This window comes from Symphodus melops (genome assembly GCF_947650265.1).
Source record: "Symphodus melops genome assembly, chromosome: 15".
Classification (NCBI taxonomy): Eukaryota; Metazoa; Chordata; class Actinopteri; order Labriformes; family Labridae; genus Symphodus; species Symphodus melops.
Window position 1 is genome coordinate 12853800 of NC_136705.1, and position 18939 is coordinate 12872738.

Here is an 18939-nt window from a genome sequence, read left to right on the forward strand (position 1 = left end):
ACACAGGTGAGTAAAAAAAAAAAAAAGGACATACACACACACACACACCTACACACACACCTACAGCCCTCAGTCATATCCTTCCAAAAGTAACCTGTCAAACCTGAAGTAACACCCAAAAAAGAAGGAGCATTATCTTAATGATAAGCAATGCTAAGAATGCAGGCTGAAACATTTCTTGCTTTATTTTCACACAGACGATGGTGAACACATTAACCCATTGACACTAAAAAGAGTCCAGATTTTTAAAAACCTTACCGTTAAATGTGTAATCTTGTTGTTCTAACAGTGTCTAATTTCTCATCTGTACCTACTGGAGTGAGCAGGATTATACAAACAGTGATACTCTTGCAAACAAAGATCATCAGTAGTTTTACATGTCGTTGAAAGCTAAAAGTCCCCCCATACAAAGTTTAACGTTAACACTTAAAGTACACAAAGTCATAAACACGCGTTGCACAGATCCTGGACAGCTGCCACACTCATTCTGATTTCTGGCTGGGGTTGCTGTGGGTTGCCTGTTCGCCCGCAGAGCTCCGTGGGTGTGTACGGCCAGTGTACAGAGGGCTGTGTGAGGTGGTGGTGGCGGGGTGTCTAGGTTATTGTCCCCTGTCTTTACACTAGTAAAGAGGCTGCTTTAACATCAAAGGAGGGGATGGAAAGCATCTGACTCCTCTTTCAAAGACAGTCCACAGGAACTACGACCTTGTCTGCTCTCTGCATCTCTTTCTCTGCTCTTCTTTCACTGTCCCCTCCGGGTGGTTAGTGTGCACCAGGGTTTGTGTGTGCGTGCGTGCGTGGTTGTGTGTTTGAGTGCAAAGAGGAACAAGAGCAAAAGAAAGTGTCTTTGTACGAGTGTGCTTGGATGTCTGTGTGTACCAGAGATAGAAGAGAAAGTAAAAGACAGAACTTTGTGTAAATATTGATTTGCAACTCAAGAGTAGAAGAGAGAAACAATAGGAGCCTTTCAACGCTTTTAGTTTGCAGTCCTGTCCATCTCTCACTCTTTCATGTTCTCACAGCCACAACCCAAACAGACATTTATTTAAGCTAACAGACTAAATAACATAGAGCTTTTGTTTTACACATGCACTGAATGTACATCTGGACAGAAGGTGTTCGTACCACACAAATACTTTACTTTGTTCAATTTTTGACGGATGCCCTTTCTAGCGTGCTGTTCCTCCACATCCTGTCTCTGGTGGAAGACTGACATGTCCTGACATTTCTACTTTAAGTAGTACAATATGCTTGCAAACACACCGCGATTCCATACCTCTGATGAAGTAGCACATTTTATCTTAAACTTTGAATGAAAAAAAATCTAGATCCAAGAAATTGACAGACACAACTCAATAATAAAAAAAACAAAAAAACAAAAAACAATTATCCAAAACTAGCTTTCACCAGCAACTAGATGTGTTTGGTCGAACAGCATTCAAGATCTTGAATTTCCCTTGGGATCAATGCATTAAGCCTTAAGACCTATCTTTTTAAAAAAAGGCCTTCTGCTTATTTTTTTATATCTTCTCACAATTTCTGGATTATTTTAAACTCTGTAAGCACTTTGAGATTTCCCAATGTAAAGTGTTATACAAATAAAATGTATGATTATTAGTAGAAAAATATTTTGCCTGTCCCATAATGTAATAACTGACCACAGCATTTTGTTACATTATCAACGAGTTATAACATTTTGGGTCGTTGTTATATTTAGGGCTCTAAAAATTATTTAAAAATAAAAAATTATTTGAAAGGATTGTTATGGTAAGTATGCATCTATAGGGAATTACATATACTGTAAGTAGTGAGTTGGTGGGTGTAAGAAATATAAATTGTCTAATGACTCTGAGAGGAGTCGGGGTGAGGAGAAAGTGTGAGATGTAGTAACTGGGACAAATCAGGGGCCAGTCAGTCCATCTTGTTAAGAGAAGCTGAGACATTTTGTTACTCTACTGAAACCTTGCTAGAAATGTGAAGAGTTGGTTGATTCATGATTATTTATAGAAAAAGATTCAAAATATTGATCAAGAAAATCTCTCTGAAAATTCTGTTCTTTAAATTATTACATTTTGAATTACACTGATTTGAACCTTATTTGCACAGCTCTGTAGTTACCAATCAAACAGATACTGCTCATGTTTGGGGGGAGAAACATCTACAGGACATTTGTGAACCTCTTAAATCTCACACATTGGAACAGCCAAATCTCAAAAACACAAGATCTAAATGTGACTCACTATTGCTACAGGTGTAAAACAGTTTTAAGACCGTCTTAACTTGAATGAGTTTTATTAGCTTGGGGTGCATTTATGTACACAGTAAAGTACATTTACTGTATACATAAACATTTACTTTATACATACACTACTTTATACATGATTGAAACTTACCAAACACAAGTGTTGAATTCCCCCAGTCACCCAACAATAAATACATTAACACTTAAAAATGCAGCTATTTTAAGACATCCGGTTGATTCATCTACACAGGCTAAAGTTACCAAACTATGGGCGCCCAAGGGGGAGTAGCAGAAAATATGATTTATCACCCTAACAGTGACCTGTATTTGGTTGACATGTTTTCAGTTTGTAAACATGGGGGCTGCATATCCTGTTATTGACCATCCATCGATATCACACAGTTTATTAAATAATGTAAACAATGTGGGATTAGAACTAAAGTGCAAAACAGTCCAAGTACAACAAAGCCCCCTAGATGTTTGTGAGAGTATCATCAATGGGAGGAATTCAGCATCCAACTATCAAGTGAAAGGCTTTTTCCATAGGATGCTTTACCTTTCAGGCCAGGTGAGACTTTTGAGTGCTGTGTTCTTTTATAGCCAGCTGGGACAGGAATGCATTTAAGAGGATGTTGTTGTTTTTAACACAATTGAACAATGAAATGCATTGGGAATCACTGACATACAGGTGGGAAGGCAAAATTCATTATGGGATGTTTCTTCAGTTAAGATTGAACTTAGCCCTCCTTATAGTCACATAACAGCGCATCGATATTACTTACAGGGGGATGAGGACCAATCACAGTTTCAGTGATGTGTGGTGTTCTTACAGGTCACCTCGTGTTATTATGTATTATTACCAACACACACTCTCTGTCTTCAAATGCTCTCAGAGAGAGAGTGAGAGAGAGAGAGAGAGAGAGCGAGAGAGAGCGAGAGAGAGCGAGATGCCTAAAATAAATGCAGGCTCACAACCATTGTTTGACAGAATCCTTTCTCACAGGTACACACATTTTCACACACACACACTAACACATGCCAGAGGCAGCGCTGTCAGTTAGTGCAGTGGTCCCATCAGTGCGAGAGGAGTGATGTGGTAAATTACAGGGTTAAAGATCTGCCATAGGGTGACTGACACAAGGCCATCATCTCATCCCACGCACGCACACACACACACACACGCACACTTTTCTTCCCTGACTTTGTTTACGTTTGTCACTTTTTCCATCCATTTCCTGTGTTTTCCCCTCATGTACCTTCACTTATCATCCTTCCGCTCACTCGTCCCCGGCCTTTTCTTCCTGTCTCCCATGTTTTTTTTTCCCCCGAGGTATCTTCTATAAGAAATGCATTAAGCTTTCTGACCCTGTCTTCAAGCTTTCACTCTCTCTTTCTGACGGTTTTTTCCTCTCCTCATTCTTCGTCTCGTCGTTCTCAAAGGGCAAACATTCGGTGTGTCTGATTCTCTTTTTCTCTTGTGTAGTTTTGTTCCTCTACTCTTTATCGTCTCTTCTCTCATATGAGGAAAAAGTTTGAAAAGTTTGTGACTTTTTCCACCCAGAAGCTTTATCTCTTAGACACTCTCTCTCAGCTACTGCCTGGTCCTGTTTTGGCTCTCAGAGTGGAAGTCAGACATGAAGAACATACAAAGAAGAACAAGCAGAAAGTATACCCCCTCAGAGGTAGTCGGGCTGAAAGTGTGTATTGAGTCTATCTGTTCTGAGTTGCTTGTGAGTTCTTGCAGGGCCTCAGCTACATGAACACATAGACTCATGTATTCAGTAAACACACTTAGGCACTCAAGTCAGTCCTACATTGCACACGCACAATCTCTCCCGACTCCTGATATGTGAACTCTGCTGCACATGGGCACATAGGTATGCATGAAAAGGTGCATACTCTCCTATCTTTTAACCTGGTGATACCTGAGGAAATGTACACATGCGCACATTTACATACATATGAAACCATGCACACTGACTTCCACACTGACTCTTATCTTCAGTATATTCTTGAGGGAGAAGTCCTCAAGCTTCCAACGTCATATCGGAGCAAAGCGAGTTGGACAAAATCTGAGAAAACGTGCAGCTAAAAAAAAAAAAGAAAAAGAGTGAGATAATGAGGAAGTGAAAACCCGGATAAAACAAAGAGTCGGGGTGCTGAATGGAGTCTAATGTTCATCATGGGAAGGCTGTGGTCACTGAGACAGGAGATAGACTGTCTATAAGAACGGGAGCTTCTTGGTGTGGGGATCTTGTTTTGTTTTCCTTACCCATTTTTTCTTTTCTTTGACTGTTATTAAAAAAATAATATAATAATTATTATTCTGAGTGATATGAACAGATTTGTGAGTCTAAGTGAACTGGTATGTCTGGTAAGGGATTTTCATGCTCTACATTTTGGAAGTTTCTTTGCATGATGCTTTAGTGATACGCACAAGAAATACAATGTTGATTTATCTAATTAAATACATTCTGGCTTTAACTTCAGTCTTATTAGTTTGAGCTATATTTTAACCTGATTTCGGTGTCAATATCAGCGTACTGAATGAGTGCGATTTTTAAATGGATGTTCAATAAGGTGGATTTCAGGCATGCTCTATAGTTGATCAGGAGTTACTACCCTAATTAAACTGAGTTTTTTTCATTTCTTGATATCACTGAGAAGCACAGGTGGCACGCTCCCTGAAAATCTGTGTCAAGCTTTTGTCTTCAGATGTGTTGCATTCATGACTCCTAGTTGTGCATCGTTAAAGCTTTGGGTACTTTATATTTTAAGTACCAGCCATAGTGCAATCTAACAGTTTAAGTGTGTAAAAACTTCATGTCAGACAAGACATTGGATTTTTGATATTTTTGGTTTTCTATGATTACATCATCTCAAAGGAAATCATGAACTGTTATGTTTACACTTAAAGTCCAAAACAGCTACAGCTACTCTTTACACCAAGACAAATGCGTAGATGCAAACTTGGCATAAAAAAACGATTCTGATAGTCAAGTGGCAGAATTAAAAAAAAAAAAAGTTTTACAACATCTCATATGGCAGCATCAACCTCATCTCACTGAATGTATCAAGATGAGGAAGAAGCTGTTTCCATTCTTAGTGCTGAAAGGAGTCTGAGAATGCCGTCATGGGTCCAAGGTTTCTTTAACGACTTAAAAACAGCTATCAATGAGCACGGCACACTACATCGCAACTTTAGCTACTGTCTGACCACAAAGGGCAAACTTTGCAAACTTTTCCAGATTCTGGTGTAGCCAGCAGTTAACGATGAAGAACTTCTGGTTACAGTCCCAATAACACCCTGCGAAGCAAAACTGAAGTTGTCGTTGAGAAAACAATGTCGTGGACAGCATTGTTAGTCACACTTACACGCGTGATTGAACTAATAATGTAGATCGGATGAAAGATTGGATCACTGCAGAGTGCCTTTCCCCCGTTTGAGCTTCATATTCCCTTTTTTAAGGCGCTCAGCTAAATCAGCTAAAGCTGAAACACTAGTGGACAATATATTATCTTATTACTGCTCGTCTCTATCTTTATATTCTAACCTCTCCTTTTTCTGGGAGCTCCTGAGCTCTCTTAGGTTCCTTGAGACTGTTGATGAGGATGGCCTGCCCAAACCCCCCCCCCCCCAAACCTATCCTATCCTACTCTTCTTTCTGCATCTTGTCCCATCTCCCCCATCCCAGCACAGTTTAGCAGATGGCTGTTCCGTCATGAGCCCGGGTCTGCTGCCACGCTATGACGGATTAAGCTGGGCTCTTGTAATATAGCCATAAGTAAGGTCCTTTACCTGCTTTTTGTAAACATAACAATGAGCATGGTCTTGTTACCTGCTCTTTTGTTAATGTTAACAGACAAACAATAAGGTCCTTTACCTTTTTGTAAAGTGTCTCGAGATAACACCTGTTATGAATTGACGCTATACAAAGAAAGATTGATTGATTGACTGATAGTCAGATGCATAAATTGCCTCCTATATTGGGAGACACAAACAATAAACCATTTCACATTAATATCCCAGTTTGTAAAGAGAATCTTTACTACAATATTGTTATAGCTTATTGTGGGGTGTATTAAACAGTGGAGCCCTCTAGGGGTCACTTGTGGGGCGGAGGAGTCAAGTTCTCTCTCCCTCACTCTGTCTGTCTCTTCGTCACTCTACTTCAGTGGTGTTGTTGAGGACCTAAGGCGTTTCAGAACTCGACCTGCTGAGGGGAGAAAAAGAAGGGGCCAACTGAAAACTTTTTTTTTTTTCAGAGTGAAAGCGCTGCGAGGCCTGCCGGCAGAGTATTAACTTACACACATGCACATGATAACAAACACACACACACACACACACACACCACAGGCAGTCACAGTGTATGTTCTCAACTATCCCTTTAAAAGACAGAGGGTCTGGACTGGAGGATGGGAAGTGCAGGGCAAGGTGGCGCCAGGCAGCAGGCTGAAAACCCTTCACACACACACATTTAACAGTCCATTCATCTGTGGGTGGAAGGAGAATGGAGTTGATGGACAGGCAGAACAAAATGAGGTAAAGTTAATACTATTCAAGAGAGGTGACAGGTACAGTCACTCTGTATGCATGTGTGTTTGATGTGTGAGTGTATATGCGAACGGTTATACAGGACATGTCAATCAGCAGGAAAATGAAGGTGAGTGACATGACTGCTGGGCTCGTCTCTTCATTGAGTGCCGTTTGGGAGTACGTGGGTTTCTCAGAAAGTGTGTGTGTGTGCGCGCATGTTTGTACGTGCGAATGTGCATGTGTGAAGAGCACCAGAAGTAACATTCCTGGTCGGAGGGCATGAGGAGGTGAGAAGTTGAAAAGTTCAGGAATCCAGGGAGACAAAGTAGGAGAATACGTTTGCTTCATAATGAAAGATCTCCTAGCAACAATAAAGGACACTGAGGAATATACAGTGATTCAAAACCAATGTATGAAAGCGTCTGACTACAGTCTTGATAAATCGACTTCTTCAGGACCGAAAGGTCAAGTTTAATGGGATTTAATGTATGACATTTCTGATTTATTAATCTGCTTTTTAGTTGTTTCTATTTTTTAATTCAATTTCAGGAAAATGCAGCAAATGTAAAAAAAAACTTCCTGAAGCTAAGAGTGGCATCTTATTAGAGAACTTTTAGATTAACTGTCAATGAACTATTACACTCATCTATAGTGTTTTTAGTACCTGTACAGCACTTTGTTTGAAAGCGCTTTATAAATAAAGTTATTATTATTATTATTATTATAAACTTTGTAACCATTTCAACTTGACATGACCAGTTCTCAAAAAAGGATTTTGATTCTCTTATGACTCCAAGTAAGACACAAATACAAATACAATACATTTCTTTTGTATAAGTGGCCACAATAAGGCACTCATCATTGCTTGGTGCGTTATTCTGTAACGAAAGAATATTTTTTTGTGATACAATTCGGAAGGAGTTTGAAAATTCATTGATATTAGATTATCAAACTCCACGGACAACTAATGGAGAGTCCAATTTTTTTTTTTGCTTTTGTGTGCATGTGCAGAAGAGAAGAGAAGAGAGAAAGACGGACACAGCTATATGAGTGGAGGCTCTTCTAAGCAGATGTGTAAACGTCATTAGAGGAGATAATGGAGGGAGGAAGGTGGGAAGTGGGGGGGAAGAAACCTCCTCCAGCAGAGGAATTTACTCAAAGCCTGGAGTAGAACATAAACGCAGCAGCAGTAATGACTCAGACAGGGGGAGAAGGAGAAAAACAAATGTTTTGTGATATATGTCTTTTCAAACTAATTGTATTGCTTAATTAGGAGCTGACTGCATAATTGAAAAGAAGAAGCAGATTACTGGTTTTAATGATTGAAACATTTACACATTCAGAACAGATTGCTCCAAACCAAGGATCGTCTACTGTTCAACTCCCGTTCAGCTAATAGGTCTAATCCTGGCAAGTGTTTCAGTAAAAGCCGAGTTCATCTGCCCAACAGATATGCCCAAGGGCAGGAAAGACAATACTTCCAAACCAGCGGCACAATTGCTGACCGACTTCAAAGAGACCGTGTGGCTCTCCGGTGTCTGTCCCCCGTCACAGTGAAGGTGACGCGTGTCACGCTGCCAGGCCTTGTGTTGATGCTGTTGGATTTTCTTCCTTTAAAGCCGTTTGGTATCCCTGTTGTTCGTCTCTCACCTCCTGACCACAAACACGTCAAAAACACACATTAACTTACAAACAGTAAATTAGATATATGTGTGCAGACACGCGAACTACAAAGTCCTGGAGAAGTCCATGTTTTCAAAATGCCTTCTAAGTAATTCCATTTACATTTGCTGTGGCATAAATCCTTTTATACAGTATGTGATCAATGCCGTAACTCCAAAAGAATTTAAAATTCTTAAAATGACAGATTAGTACTTTAAGTTGTGTCAATGAAAGGACAAACCTGTCAATGTTGAACTTCAAGCTGTTATCAACAGGAAGTTAGCGAAGAGTCGAGGTCATGTCGACAACCTACATTGTGTAACATTACACCCAAAGACCGCCGTTTACTCGAAACCCTATTTGTGCCTCCTTAAATGAAATCTTTGAAAGAAAGGTCCGCTTGTATTTTTAAGATAAAAGGTTTGGTAACCTTAACACCCGGGGACAGTCATTTAAATACACATGTAATATAGTGGATTATTTGGGTCCTGATTTAAGCCACAGATGTGATGTACTAATGAAGAGGATGAGAGTAATTGTTAGTAATTAACGTCATTGTCAGTCAGGATGTAGTCCATTAACTGGTATGTTGAAATCCTTTTAGAACTAAAGTTTATATGATGAATCAGGATCTGGCTGTACAGACTACACTGGACTTGTTGGTACTGTAGCATCAAGTGATTGTTAGTTTTGGTCTTTTCATAGGATTTGTTGACAATGAGGTCAAATCAAAGGTTGTTTCCCCATACTTAAATCTAAAAAAAAAAAAAAACAGTGAAGAATAAAACGCAGCATGCTGGAACACAATCCCTCCTCGGCCTCTCATTTTACTGGCCGCTGCTTCACTTTTAATGAAGCACTGATTAACCTGGAAGTACGAAAAGCCTATGCTTACAAACAGACACTTGAAACATGGTTTCAGTATAAATATGAATGCCGATAAGCTATTGACGGTGTTGATGATGTAAAACTACTTTCGATCTGTATGTTTGATCAAATGAAACGCAGTTAAGTCACAGTCTGCTTGTTTCCTTTGTGTACACAAATACATAAACTACAGATCAGTATAAAGCTTTCCACAGTTGGTTTTAGACTTTGTGTGTGTTTGTTTGTGTAAACACACACACACACACACACACACACACACACACCTGTCAGCGAATCAGAAAGACGAGGTCTTTAAAAGTTGTTGTCAGATGCACAGAGGGAGATGGACCCTGGCAAAACGAAAGGTCACGATAAACGTCCCCTATACCGCTCAGCAGTCTTATTCCCCCGTCACACACTCACACACACGCTGTCTGTCACCTCCCAGACGAGGCCATGACATCTTGGACACCTCTCAGCAGGCAGTGTCTCCCTCTGCCTCTCTCTCTCTCTCTCTGACAGGTTGTCATGGCAGAGAGTGGTCGGATGTCTATGGCACTTGAACTGAGAAGTTTGTTCTCTTTGCTGTGACCTCAGAGGCGGACAAGTGTCATATCTCCTCTCCTCTGCAGTATGCTCTCCTGCCTTGAAGTCAAATCAGCGTCAAGTCTCTGCTCTCTTTTTTCCTGGCAGTTGTCTATCACGTCTTTATCCGTGTAGTATAATCTTTGATCCGAGCGGTGGGTCTTTCAGACTTCTATTTTAGAATCGCAGTGACCTTCATCTAGATTTTGAAAACCGTTTTGATCACTATTATGTAATGGTCATCTACATTAAAAAGACAAAAATATCTAAAAATGGTTGGATTTATTTATTTATTATTTAAATATTTATCTATTTATTTATATTTATAAAGCATCTCAGCATTACGTTGCATTTCTTTTGAACATCAGTTCAACAAGCGGTAATAGCAGTAAACAGCAAAGGCAGGTTCAGCTCAAACAGATCCACAACGAAACGGAAACTTGATTGTTTCTAAGCAACACAAACATTCTACCGCACTCTTTCTTTCTTTCTTAATTTACCACAGCACAGCTCAACCTTTATCCAATCCTCTTTCTTGGACCGTACAGTGACACTGGAAGTCCAGCTACAGGACACTCTACACTCACACACTAAGAAGAAAGGGAAATTCTCCAACACTGGTTTCTGCTGTTCATTCAGAACAATAGCAGGGCTCTGCATTGACTGCTGGGTCAAGTCATGTCCTGTCATACACATACATGTCTCCTCTTTCCATTGGAGCTTACGGTTACGTTTTGAGTACCACAGGGGCCTCTACTGCCCCCCCCCCCCCCCCGCCCATGTTAAACACATTCCCCCTGCAGTCAGACTAGTCTGTCAAGAAACAGTCTCGTCTTTCACATCAAATGAGCATACAATCGCACCAAGCAGCCACAATCCAAACAGTGCTGGAAAATAACGACACACACAAAACAGCATTTCTGTCAAATGATTGTTTGGTTGAGATCTATTTAAAATTCAATCCAACCAGGTTTGCTTCTTTTTATTGTACTTCTCTCATCAGTCACAGTAAATCTGGGAAAAAAAAAAAAAAAAACCTGATGTCAATCACACATCATTAGTCTCTTCATGGATATAAATAATACAGCACTTGCTGTATGCATTTCACTTTGTAAATGAAGGAAAACTTAAACAACTACAGATTGATATCCTTTAAAGAAAAGGCAGATTGTTTTTAAAAAGTTGGTCAAACAAATTTGCAAAATGTTATAAGTTCCAGCCAACGCCTGTGTGCCCAAAGTGACTTTAAACAACTTTTTTTTAAACCAACAGCCCAAAACCAAAGACTCATTTTTGAACAGCTGGAACCAGGAAGTGTTTGGTATCAGTTTGAAATATTACCAAAACTTAGTGGTCAATGTTGGGGATGTTGAGTCATCGAACACTTTCAGCCTCTAAAATCAATACTTTAAGTTTCCCCCAGAGACTTGTGACATATGGATCAAGAATTAATCTTCCAACTGTAAGACAATCCAAGCATTTAACAATCTTCATGGGAGGCCCTGTTTGACAAGCACTTGAGAGCTTTAGCAGTTAAAACAACACATCACATTAAAACATCAGCTTGTGGGGTCAGAGTCGCGACAGGACTGTTGGTTTAAAGGTTGCACGTCAATATTGTTAAACTCACACCTTACAGAAAATACAAAACAGGCTAATAAGAATGCATTACAGATAGTGAAGTGAATATGATACACTTATAAGGGTCTGGACCTTAACAAGTCTGTCCTGAAGTCACATTCCCATTCATCATGGTAAAACCGTCCACAAAGAGCAACGTGAGGCCAGAGTTGTGAAGCTTTTCATCTCTGCACGTCCGTGTGTGATGACGATGAGAAAAACGGGGGATGAATTAGTTTGTGACCACTGAGACAAATTTTCAACCACTGTTCTCCCCCCCCCCCCATCTCTCTTATACATGTACATAGGCTTAAAGTCATCTGGGCGGGCCGATCCCGCCGGCTCACTGTCGGCACGGCAACAAGCTCTATCCTGGCTAACATCTGCTGCACGACCCGGGGCCACTCAAAATGGGTCTTAATCCCCACACAGCCATGTTGTGGGGGAAAACATTCTTTCCTTTTAGTGAGTGCAGACAAACAGGGCCGAGCAGTGCTACTGGTAACCTGCAGGCAATATGAAGGCAACCGGCCTCTTGGAAGGACCAGGAATGCTGTCGGTTATGTGGCCCCCCCCCCAATTGTGTGGCGGCCCATTATTGCTGTGCAGAGGGGTGTGACCGCCAGTGCCGGCAGTGAGTTGCCGTCACTGGTCCAGTTGGAGGGATTTGGGTTTTGAGGTATGAATGAGGTGGTTCGAGCAGGCAAGGTGGAGTGGGTCAGGGAGGGTTTGTCAGCCAGCCTTGTTATGCTTAAGCAACAATTTCATTCACTAAAAAAAAAAAAAAAAAAAAAAAAGAAAAACTACCTTCCGTCCTCCCTTATGTGCATTTGCTGCCACATTAACTGGTCGTGGATCCAGAAAGCGTGTTGCTGTTGTCATCCTTCAGTGAGTTCTGAAAACGCGTGTTACAGTAGAGGGGCCTTTCATTAGGACATCAGCATGTGGCAGTTTGGTGCCCTCTTGTGTCCACTATGAAGAAAATAACTGCTGTAGAGGAACACGAAACATTCCCATTTACACATACAGACACTCAACCCAGGATTTATTCAAAGTCAGACCACAAAAAGAGCACATCTCATGCCCTCCCTAAAACATGCCGAGCCATGATCCTTCATATTATTGTTTCTGATAAAGATCTTTGGCGCTGACGCGCAGAGGAAATGAAGACACAGCCCCATCAATCAGGCCATCAACTGCTCTGAAATGTGTATTTGTCTTAATATGGAGTTTGATTCCATCAAACAAATTTCACGGACCATTTCCCTATGCAAACACCTCAGGGAAGAGGAGAGAGAGAGAAGGTAGAGTGAACTGAGGCTCGCTTATAAGGGGAAAATACCTCTGAAGGTGGCTTGATGTCTGTGTGTGTGTGTGTGTGTGTGTGTGTGTGTGTGTGTTATGTAAATATTAAAGATTTAATTGAATAGTTCTGCATCAGTGCCAAGAAGTTGGCAGTAGGTGTATTCACAGAGGTTTCTTTTTCTCTATATTTGGCTTGTTGGTTTTTAATATCTGGCTAGAAACAAAGTCCTTCTCAGGTTTTAATCACAGACAATCAGAGAGAGAGAGAGAAACTCACAGAGAAAGATGTAACATCAAGGCAGATTGGAAACTATAATTATTACTTATTATTAAATAATAAGTCCCAGTCCCTTGTTTTTGAAAAGAGTCATAGCAACCAGGGCTGTCTAAATGTTCTGACATTTACTTAACCAAGGAAAAGGGAACTCATTACTAGCCGAGAACTAACAGCTTAAAGGAATGATATAAAGGGAAAAGTTTGCCAATTTTTATAACCAAAAAAAACCTGAAACACTGTTTCTATAGAAAGAAAGAATAAAATAACTATAAGAAATAAATACAGCAGTATTTACATGATTCAACTGCATGGGACACACTTACATCATGGTGCAGTGGGTCAGCTATGGGTCCAAATTGTGTGTGGTACATTTCCACATGACATGACAATTCAAGTTAGATCAGGCTCCTTCAGGGAATAAAAACACTCAAACTTAATGTGCTCAAAAGGTAGATTAACCTTTTCCAAACAAGATGCACACTTTTTTTCAGTAAACTTTCTCCACCTTAAAACCTCAGAACAACCTGAAAAGGGGAGACGTCAATATACACAAGTAAGATTGTTGCAACAAAGTGGCTGACTTCCGTGTCTTAAAAATCTTCCTTGGTAAATAATGCTATGTTGCCATAGATCCTCTGGTAAGATTTCAACAAAGTCATCATGTCAGAACAGCAAACTATTAAACTGATAACTTTATTATTACATAATTTAGTTGTGTACATATCAGTCTTTAATTACATGTTTGTATTTATAGTTAATTGTTATTATTAAATGTTTACATTTTACAGAGAGAGCACAGTCTACCCAAGTTAAATTCCTTGTTGATTAGATATTTTCCACCTTCGAAGGGACTGTGGACAGAGTTGGAATCAGGAAGAGAGTGGGGAATGATATGTTGGAAAGGAGACACAGGTCGGATTCGGACCCTGGCCGTCCGCCTCGAGGACAACAGCCTCTGTGAATGGTGCGCACAAATCAATAGGCCCCCGGCGCCCCTGACTTCAGATTCTTAATTGTGAAGTGGAAGTGATTTTATCTAACTAATTTCAGTTCTTTAATGGAACACTCGAAAATGTGTAGGAAGTGAGTAAGCCTTGGAAAAAGTTGCTACGGTTATACAAACTACATTGTCCAACAAATAAATAGTTAGCTCTAAATTGCACGTATTATTGATGGAAATAGGTCATTCAGACTTTGACACAATTTAACAGAGAAATGTGCTTAACGATTAAGTCCTAAGCAATGGTTTACCAAATGCTCAGATTCAGTAAAGAAAAAGACAAAAAAAGGGACTGCTTCAGCTACAAGTGTTTTTGGAGTCTTCACAGCCAATCAATCATCACCAATCTCCAAGCACTAAATAAAGTAAATATAGCCATATACTGACACCTATTGTTCAATGATGGTAACTGCATGTATAAGTAAATAAAAAGGACATGACCACATGGATAAAAGGACACGGAAAATCATCTCCATCTGATCTAAACCTCAGTCAACTAATCTAAAACAGAAGATGACAGTACTCAGGCACAGATATGTCAAGTAAACAGCGTATGACAGAACTTGTATGATTGGCGATAGCAGAAGAGATGGTGCAATTGTCTTCTGAGTCTGTGATTGCTGTTTATGTATTTATGTGAGTGTGCGAGCGTGTGTGAATGCAGCCTGCTATCTCCCCGTGTCTGCTGTTACACTGTGAGGGCTATTTGGTCTAGGAAGGCAGATAAGAGGGCGATGATGAGGTCGGTGGATGTGCCGGCTATCTGCCTCCGAGCTGCCAACGTAGCAGGGTCACTCAGGTGCACTCTGTGAGGACAAGTGAAGGAGCAGAATAGGGAGAGATAAAGTAGGAGGACAGAGAGGGTGGAGATGAGGGAGGTGAAATAACGAGGGAACAAAAGAGGAGGAGGAGATGGATCGGACAAAGGAATGAAAGATGGGTCAGAGGAGGCACTGTGCAGAGAGAGATGTGTAACAGACAGTGCATGAGTGTGTGTGTGTGTGTGTGTGTGTGTGTGTGTAATATGCAGGCATTGCTAACCACATGTATAAGTATGCGTATGTGATAAGCATGTGTGTTTAGCTTAGAGATGAGCGTATGTAAACTTTGCCCACTTCCATGGCTTCTGCGGGGCTCCAGGTTCGGCCGGTGGGTGGGATTTAACACCCACAATGCGGAATGTTTTTACAGCACACACGCAGGATCAGGCCAGCATGGCAAACTGGCACCAGATATTATCATGTGCGCTGCTGCTGTTTTTGGTTTCATTCGGATTTCCTCCTTTCAAAGTCAAGGTAGGCTTAATCCCCTCATGTCAACCTGACAGTGGAAACTGCCAGAGAAGAAAATAAACAAAAAGGACTCTTCCTCGTCAAATATCAGTTAAAGCAGCGGCAGACTATCTCACATGTGCTGCTTATGTGAAAGCCATCATTGTCATGTGTTGTTTTTATTGCAAATTTAGGGAACTTTTGGAGAATTGTGATGGCTAAACACGTTGACGACTGCATGAAAGCCAAGCACACTGACAGGCTAATTTATACTTTATATACAAGCAGTACAAAAGGGGTTTTTCCCCAGAATGTTGTTAGGCCCACTGGCAATTATCGTTTGACTTGTTAATAGATCCCCACATCAGAGGCGCTGATGGGCCGGCAGCTCGTGATGTAGGAAAGCATTACGTTTTCAATGTTTCGTTATATGCACCTGGAAGGTTAACTCCACCAGTCGCAGACAGACTTTTTCTGTGATGCTTTAATGTTTGAAACACAAATTTCCAGCTGTTTTTATCAGTCCAAAAAGCGAAATGAAAGTCTGACCTGTATGTTGTGTTTACAGCCCTCTGTACACTGAAGTACAGTCAAACACGTTTAGAGATGCTCTTTGGTTCTCTATTAAAGTAGCAAGCTAGCAGCAAGAAAGAATAATAAAAAACAACTCCAATAAACAAACAACTTCCAGACAATCATCAGTACCAATGACATAAAAGTAAAGGGTTTGTATGGCAGGCCATACAGTCCTTGATTCAGAGGCTGATAGTTTTCTGTTGTCATGGGATGCTATTGCAGGAGGAATTGGAATACCGTAAATTTCGGACTATAAGCCGCTACTTTTCGCGGTTTTTAACACTGCGGCTTTTAAAACGATGCGGCTTATTTATGGATTTTTCTTGCGGGACAATGAGCTTGTGCCGCAAAAACATTTGACTTCGTCACATCGGATCTTAATATCAGTCATTTTGCGCTTTATGCACGCACCCTCATCATGGAAAACACCCGGAGAAATGCATATGATGCAGCTTTCAAGTTAAAGGCGATCGAACAGGCTGTCAAAGAAGCTAATAGAGCTGCTGCACGTAAAGTTGACACTGACAGCGACAACGAAAAAGAGACTGAGGAAGTGAGTAATGAAGTCATTCTGAGGCAGTGAATGGATGGACTTTTTCCCTGTGAAATATATTACGGTCATCTTTTTCATCAGCCGCGTTACAGACACTGTTTGATAAAGGATTTACAGTAGGCTTCATATTTGCGGATGTTACCAGTAGTACGTATTTCATTAAAAGTTAAAAAAATGTCTTTGTGTCACGTCTTTCTGTGTAAATAGCTCTTGTTATAACGTGGACATCTGCGGCTTATAATCAAGTGCGGCTTATATATGTACAAATACATTTTTTTAACCTATTTTTAGCCAGTGCGGCTTATATCCAAGTCCGCTCAATAGTCCGGAATTTACGGTAATAACAATCGATCCTCCCCAAAATAAAAAAAATATATAAAATACATTCAGAAAAATGTACCTTAATGTCACACGGTACACTTTGTCCTCTTTCACTCAGACATGTTCTAATACTGAGAGCTCAATTCTGATCATTGCAATCAAATGCATCTTTTTAATAGAAAACGTTGGCCTCTCTACACTGGCCTCTTCAGAATGGTTCCCACATTGAAGTTGAGTTATCGACAGCATCTTAGTATAAAACTTGTCAATAACATTAAAAAAAGGACACTAAAGTTTAGAAATGGAGAACATGAAACATAATGAACGCAAAATAATAATTAGACTGTATTTTGTTTTGCAGATACTATTCTCTGATAAAATACCTAAAAGGCCAGGGTTTGTCAGTTAGTGTCCCCTAGTGTTTACGTAGCATATTGCAATAGCTCTTCTTTTTCCATCGCCGTGACTACAAGGAGACGCAGCTGAAGCTTACCCATGGTGCACCTAAAGGGACTAAACAGCATCAGAGAAATTGTGATAAAAAATAATTCAGACCTAATAGATATGAACTTAAAGTGGCCATATGTAACTTTGTCACATCATTAAATCACGTTTTATCTCCCATTAGTAAGAGAACAGATAACTGATGTTAACAATGAGACATTCACTGTCTATCTGTGTTTCCTGTATAACTTTTTTATTTTTCCACGAACCTGGGTTCGACTTTCCACAAAAGCTGCAGGAAGGGACGTTATCTGTTGAAGCCCATGAAGCTGATTACAAATCACTGAGAATATATCATCTTAAATATTTATAAGCAGATACGGAGCAACATTAACATTTATTTAAAGTATTGACTGCGGTCACCTGACTTATTTCCCTCTGTTTCTGTCCCTACCAACCTCTGAGGGATACTGTACATCACCTGCCTTAAAAGCTAACTGAACTGCTAAGTTATGCTAGCTGTAGTTGCTAACTGCAGCTGACTGTCTGTGTGTGCTGGGCAAGTATAAGTAATGGGTTTGGTCTTTAAACAGTTTTTTTTCCCACGACAAACACGGCCTTCACTGACATCAATGTGTTGATGGAGCATACTGTATTGTTGTATCCATACAACCAAAATAGTAGGATTATCAAAATCCTTCACTACTAGGCAATTTGCAAGCATGTTAATATAACTTAGTGGCATGAAAAAAGAACCACATATAAAAGCACCTCACACAAGTAAATCTGAGCTTATAAACTGAATGCTGATTTCCAACCACAATTTTAAAAAGGATCTCAACTTTACCCATCTGTTTGTGTGAGGGGTAAAAAGTTTCACCCTGTACATAATGAGGAAGAGTTGAAACAATAAACTAGATCACTGACTATATCAAATGTTAAATTACCTATAGATACAGAGTAAAGGCAATGCTAGCCAAAAGGTTGCTTTGAGCAGCAGTCTGTCCCACACAGACACCTATGGCAGACACAAGCAGATAGCACACAGTAGGACTAAATGTAACAGGAGCCGAGAGAGAGAGAGCGAGAGAGAGTTAGGGACTGCATGTGGCAGCTGCCTCAAACAGCTCTGAAAGACACTTTCACACACAGAGCTTTTGAGAAGCCATGAGTCCATGTCACTCAACGTCACCTGCAGGGGGAGGTACAAAAGCAGGAACAGTTCTGGATGTTTAGGAAGACCAGTTGCTCGCTTTCATTTTGTTTCTTTAGCGTGTTAGAGACACTACAGGTGGACGTAAAGGTGAATTTTGTCATGATGTGAGAATTGTATTTTTCACATGGAAGAGCGTTACCACCAAACTAGTCCAACTAAAAAACACTCAACTTATTAAATCATACGGTTTAAACAATTTACTGTTTGAAATTCCAATCTTTAGGATTATATTGCGATACAGCCTTGATTACTTTTAACAAATCCAATAATGCTTCTTCTCTAATATCAAAACAATTAAAAACCAAAGGGATAAAGAAGGTATGTATTTCATTTGTGTAACAGTTATATCAACAAGAAATTAATTAAAATGTATGCAAAAAGTGATGGAGCTACTGCTAGGTGTGCAACAGGTTGATTGAAACCCAATAATCAGTGGTCTTGATGCATGCTGGAGACAAAACAA

General features: G+C 40.1%; 1 protein-coding gene and 2 long non-coding RNA genes across 6 annotated transcripts in view; 1 reads left to right on the forward strand and 2 right to left on the reverse strand.

Moving 5' to 3' along the window:
* Window positions 1–18939, reverse strand: part of wdpcp (WD repeat containing planar cell polarity effector) — a 71780-nt gene that overhangs the window by 51433 nt on the left and 1408 nt on the right. The window contains exon 1 of one of the 4 annotated variants that reach the window (XM_079362470.1): window positions 13419–13471. The exons of 2 other annotated variants lie outside the window; for them this stretch is intronic. In XM_079362470.1, coding sequence (XP_079218596.1) covers window positions 13419–13466 — 48 coding nt within the window. In that variant the 5' untranslated portion in view covers window positions 13467–13471. Of the gene's footprint in view, window positions 1–13418; window positions 13472–18939 lie in introns of those variants that run through there. One more of the 4 variants, XM_079362473.1, reaches the window with a different exon arrangement.
* Window positions 8068–13410, reverse strand: LOC306835765. The gene is made up of 2 exons (XR_013780691.1): window positions 12321–13410; window positions 8068–8432 (listed from the first exon to the last, which is right to left on the reverse strand). It is a non-coding gene; the product is annotated as an uncharacterized lncRNA (long non-coding RNA).
* On the forward strand, window positions 15531–16033 carry LOC306835626. The gene is made up of 2 exons (XR_013780677.1): window positions 15531–15777; window positions 15810–16033. It is a non-coding gene; the product is annotated as an uncharacterized lncRNA (long non-coding RNA).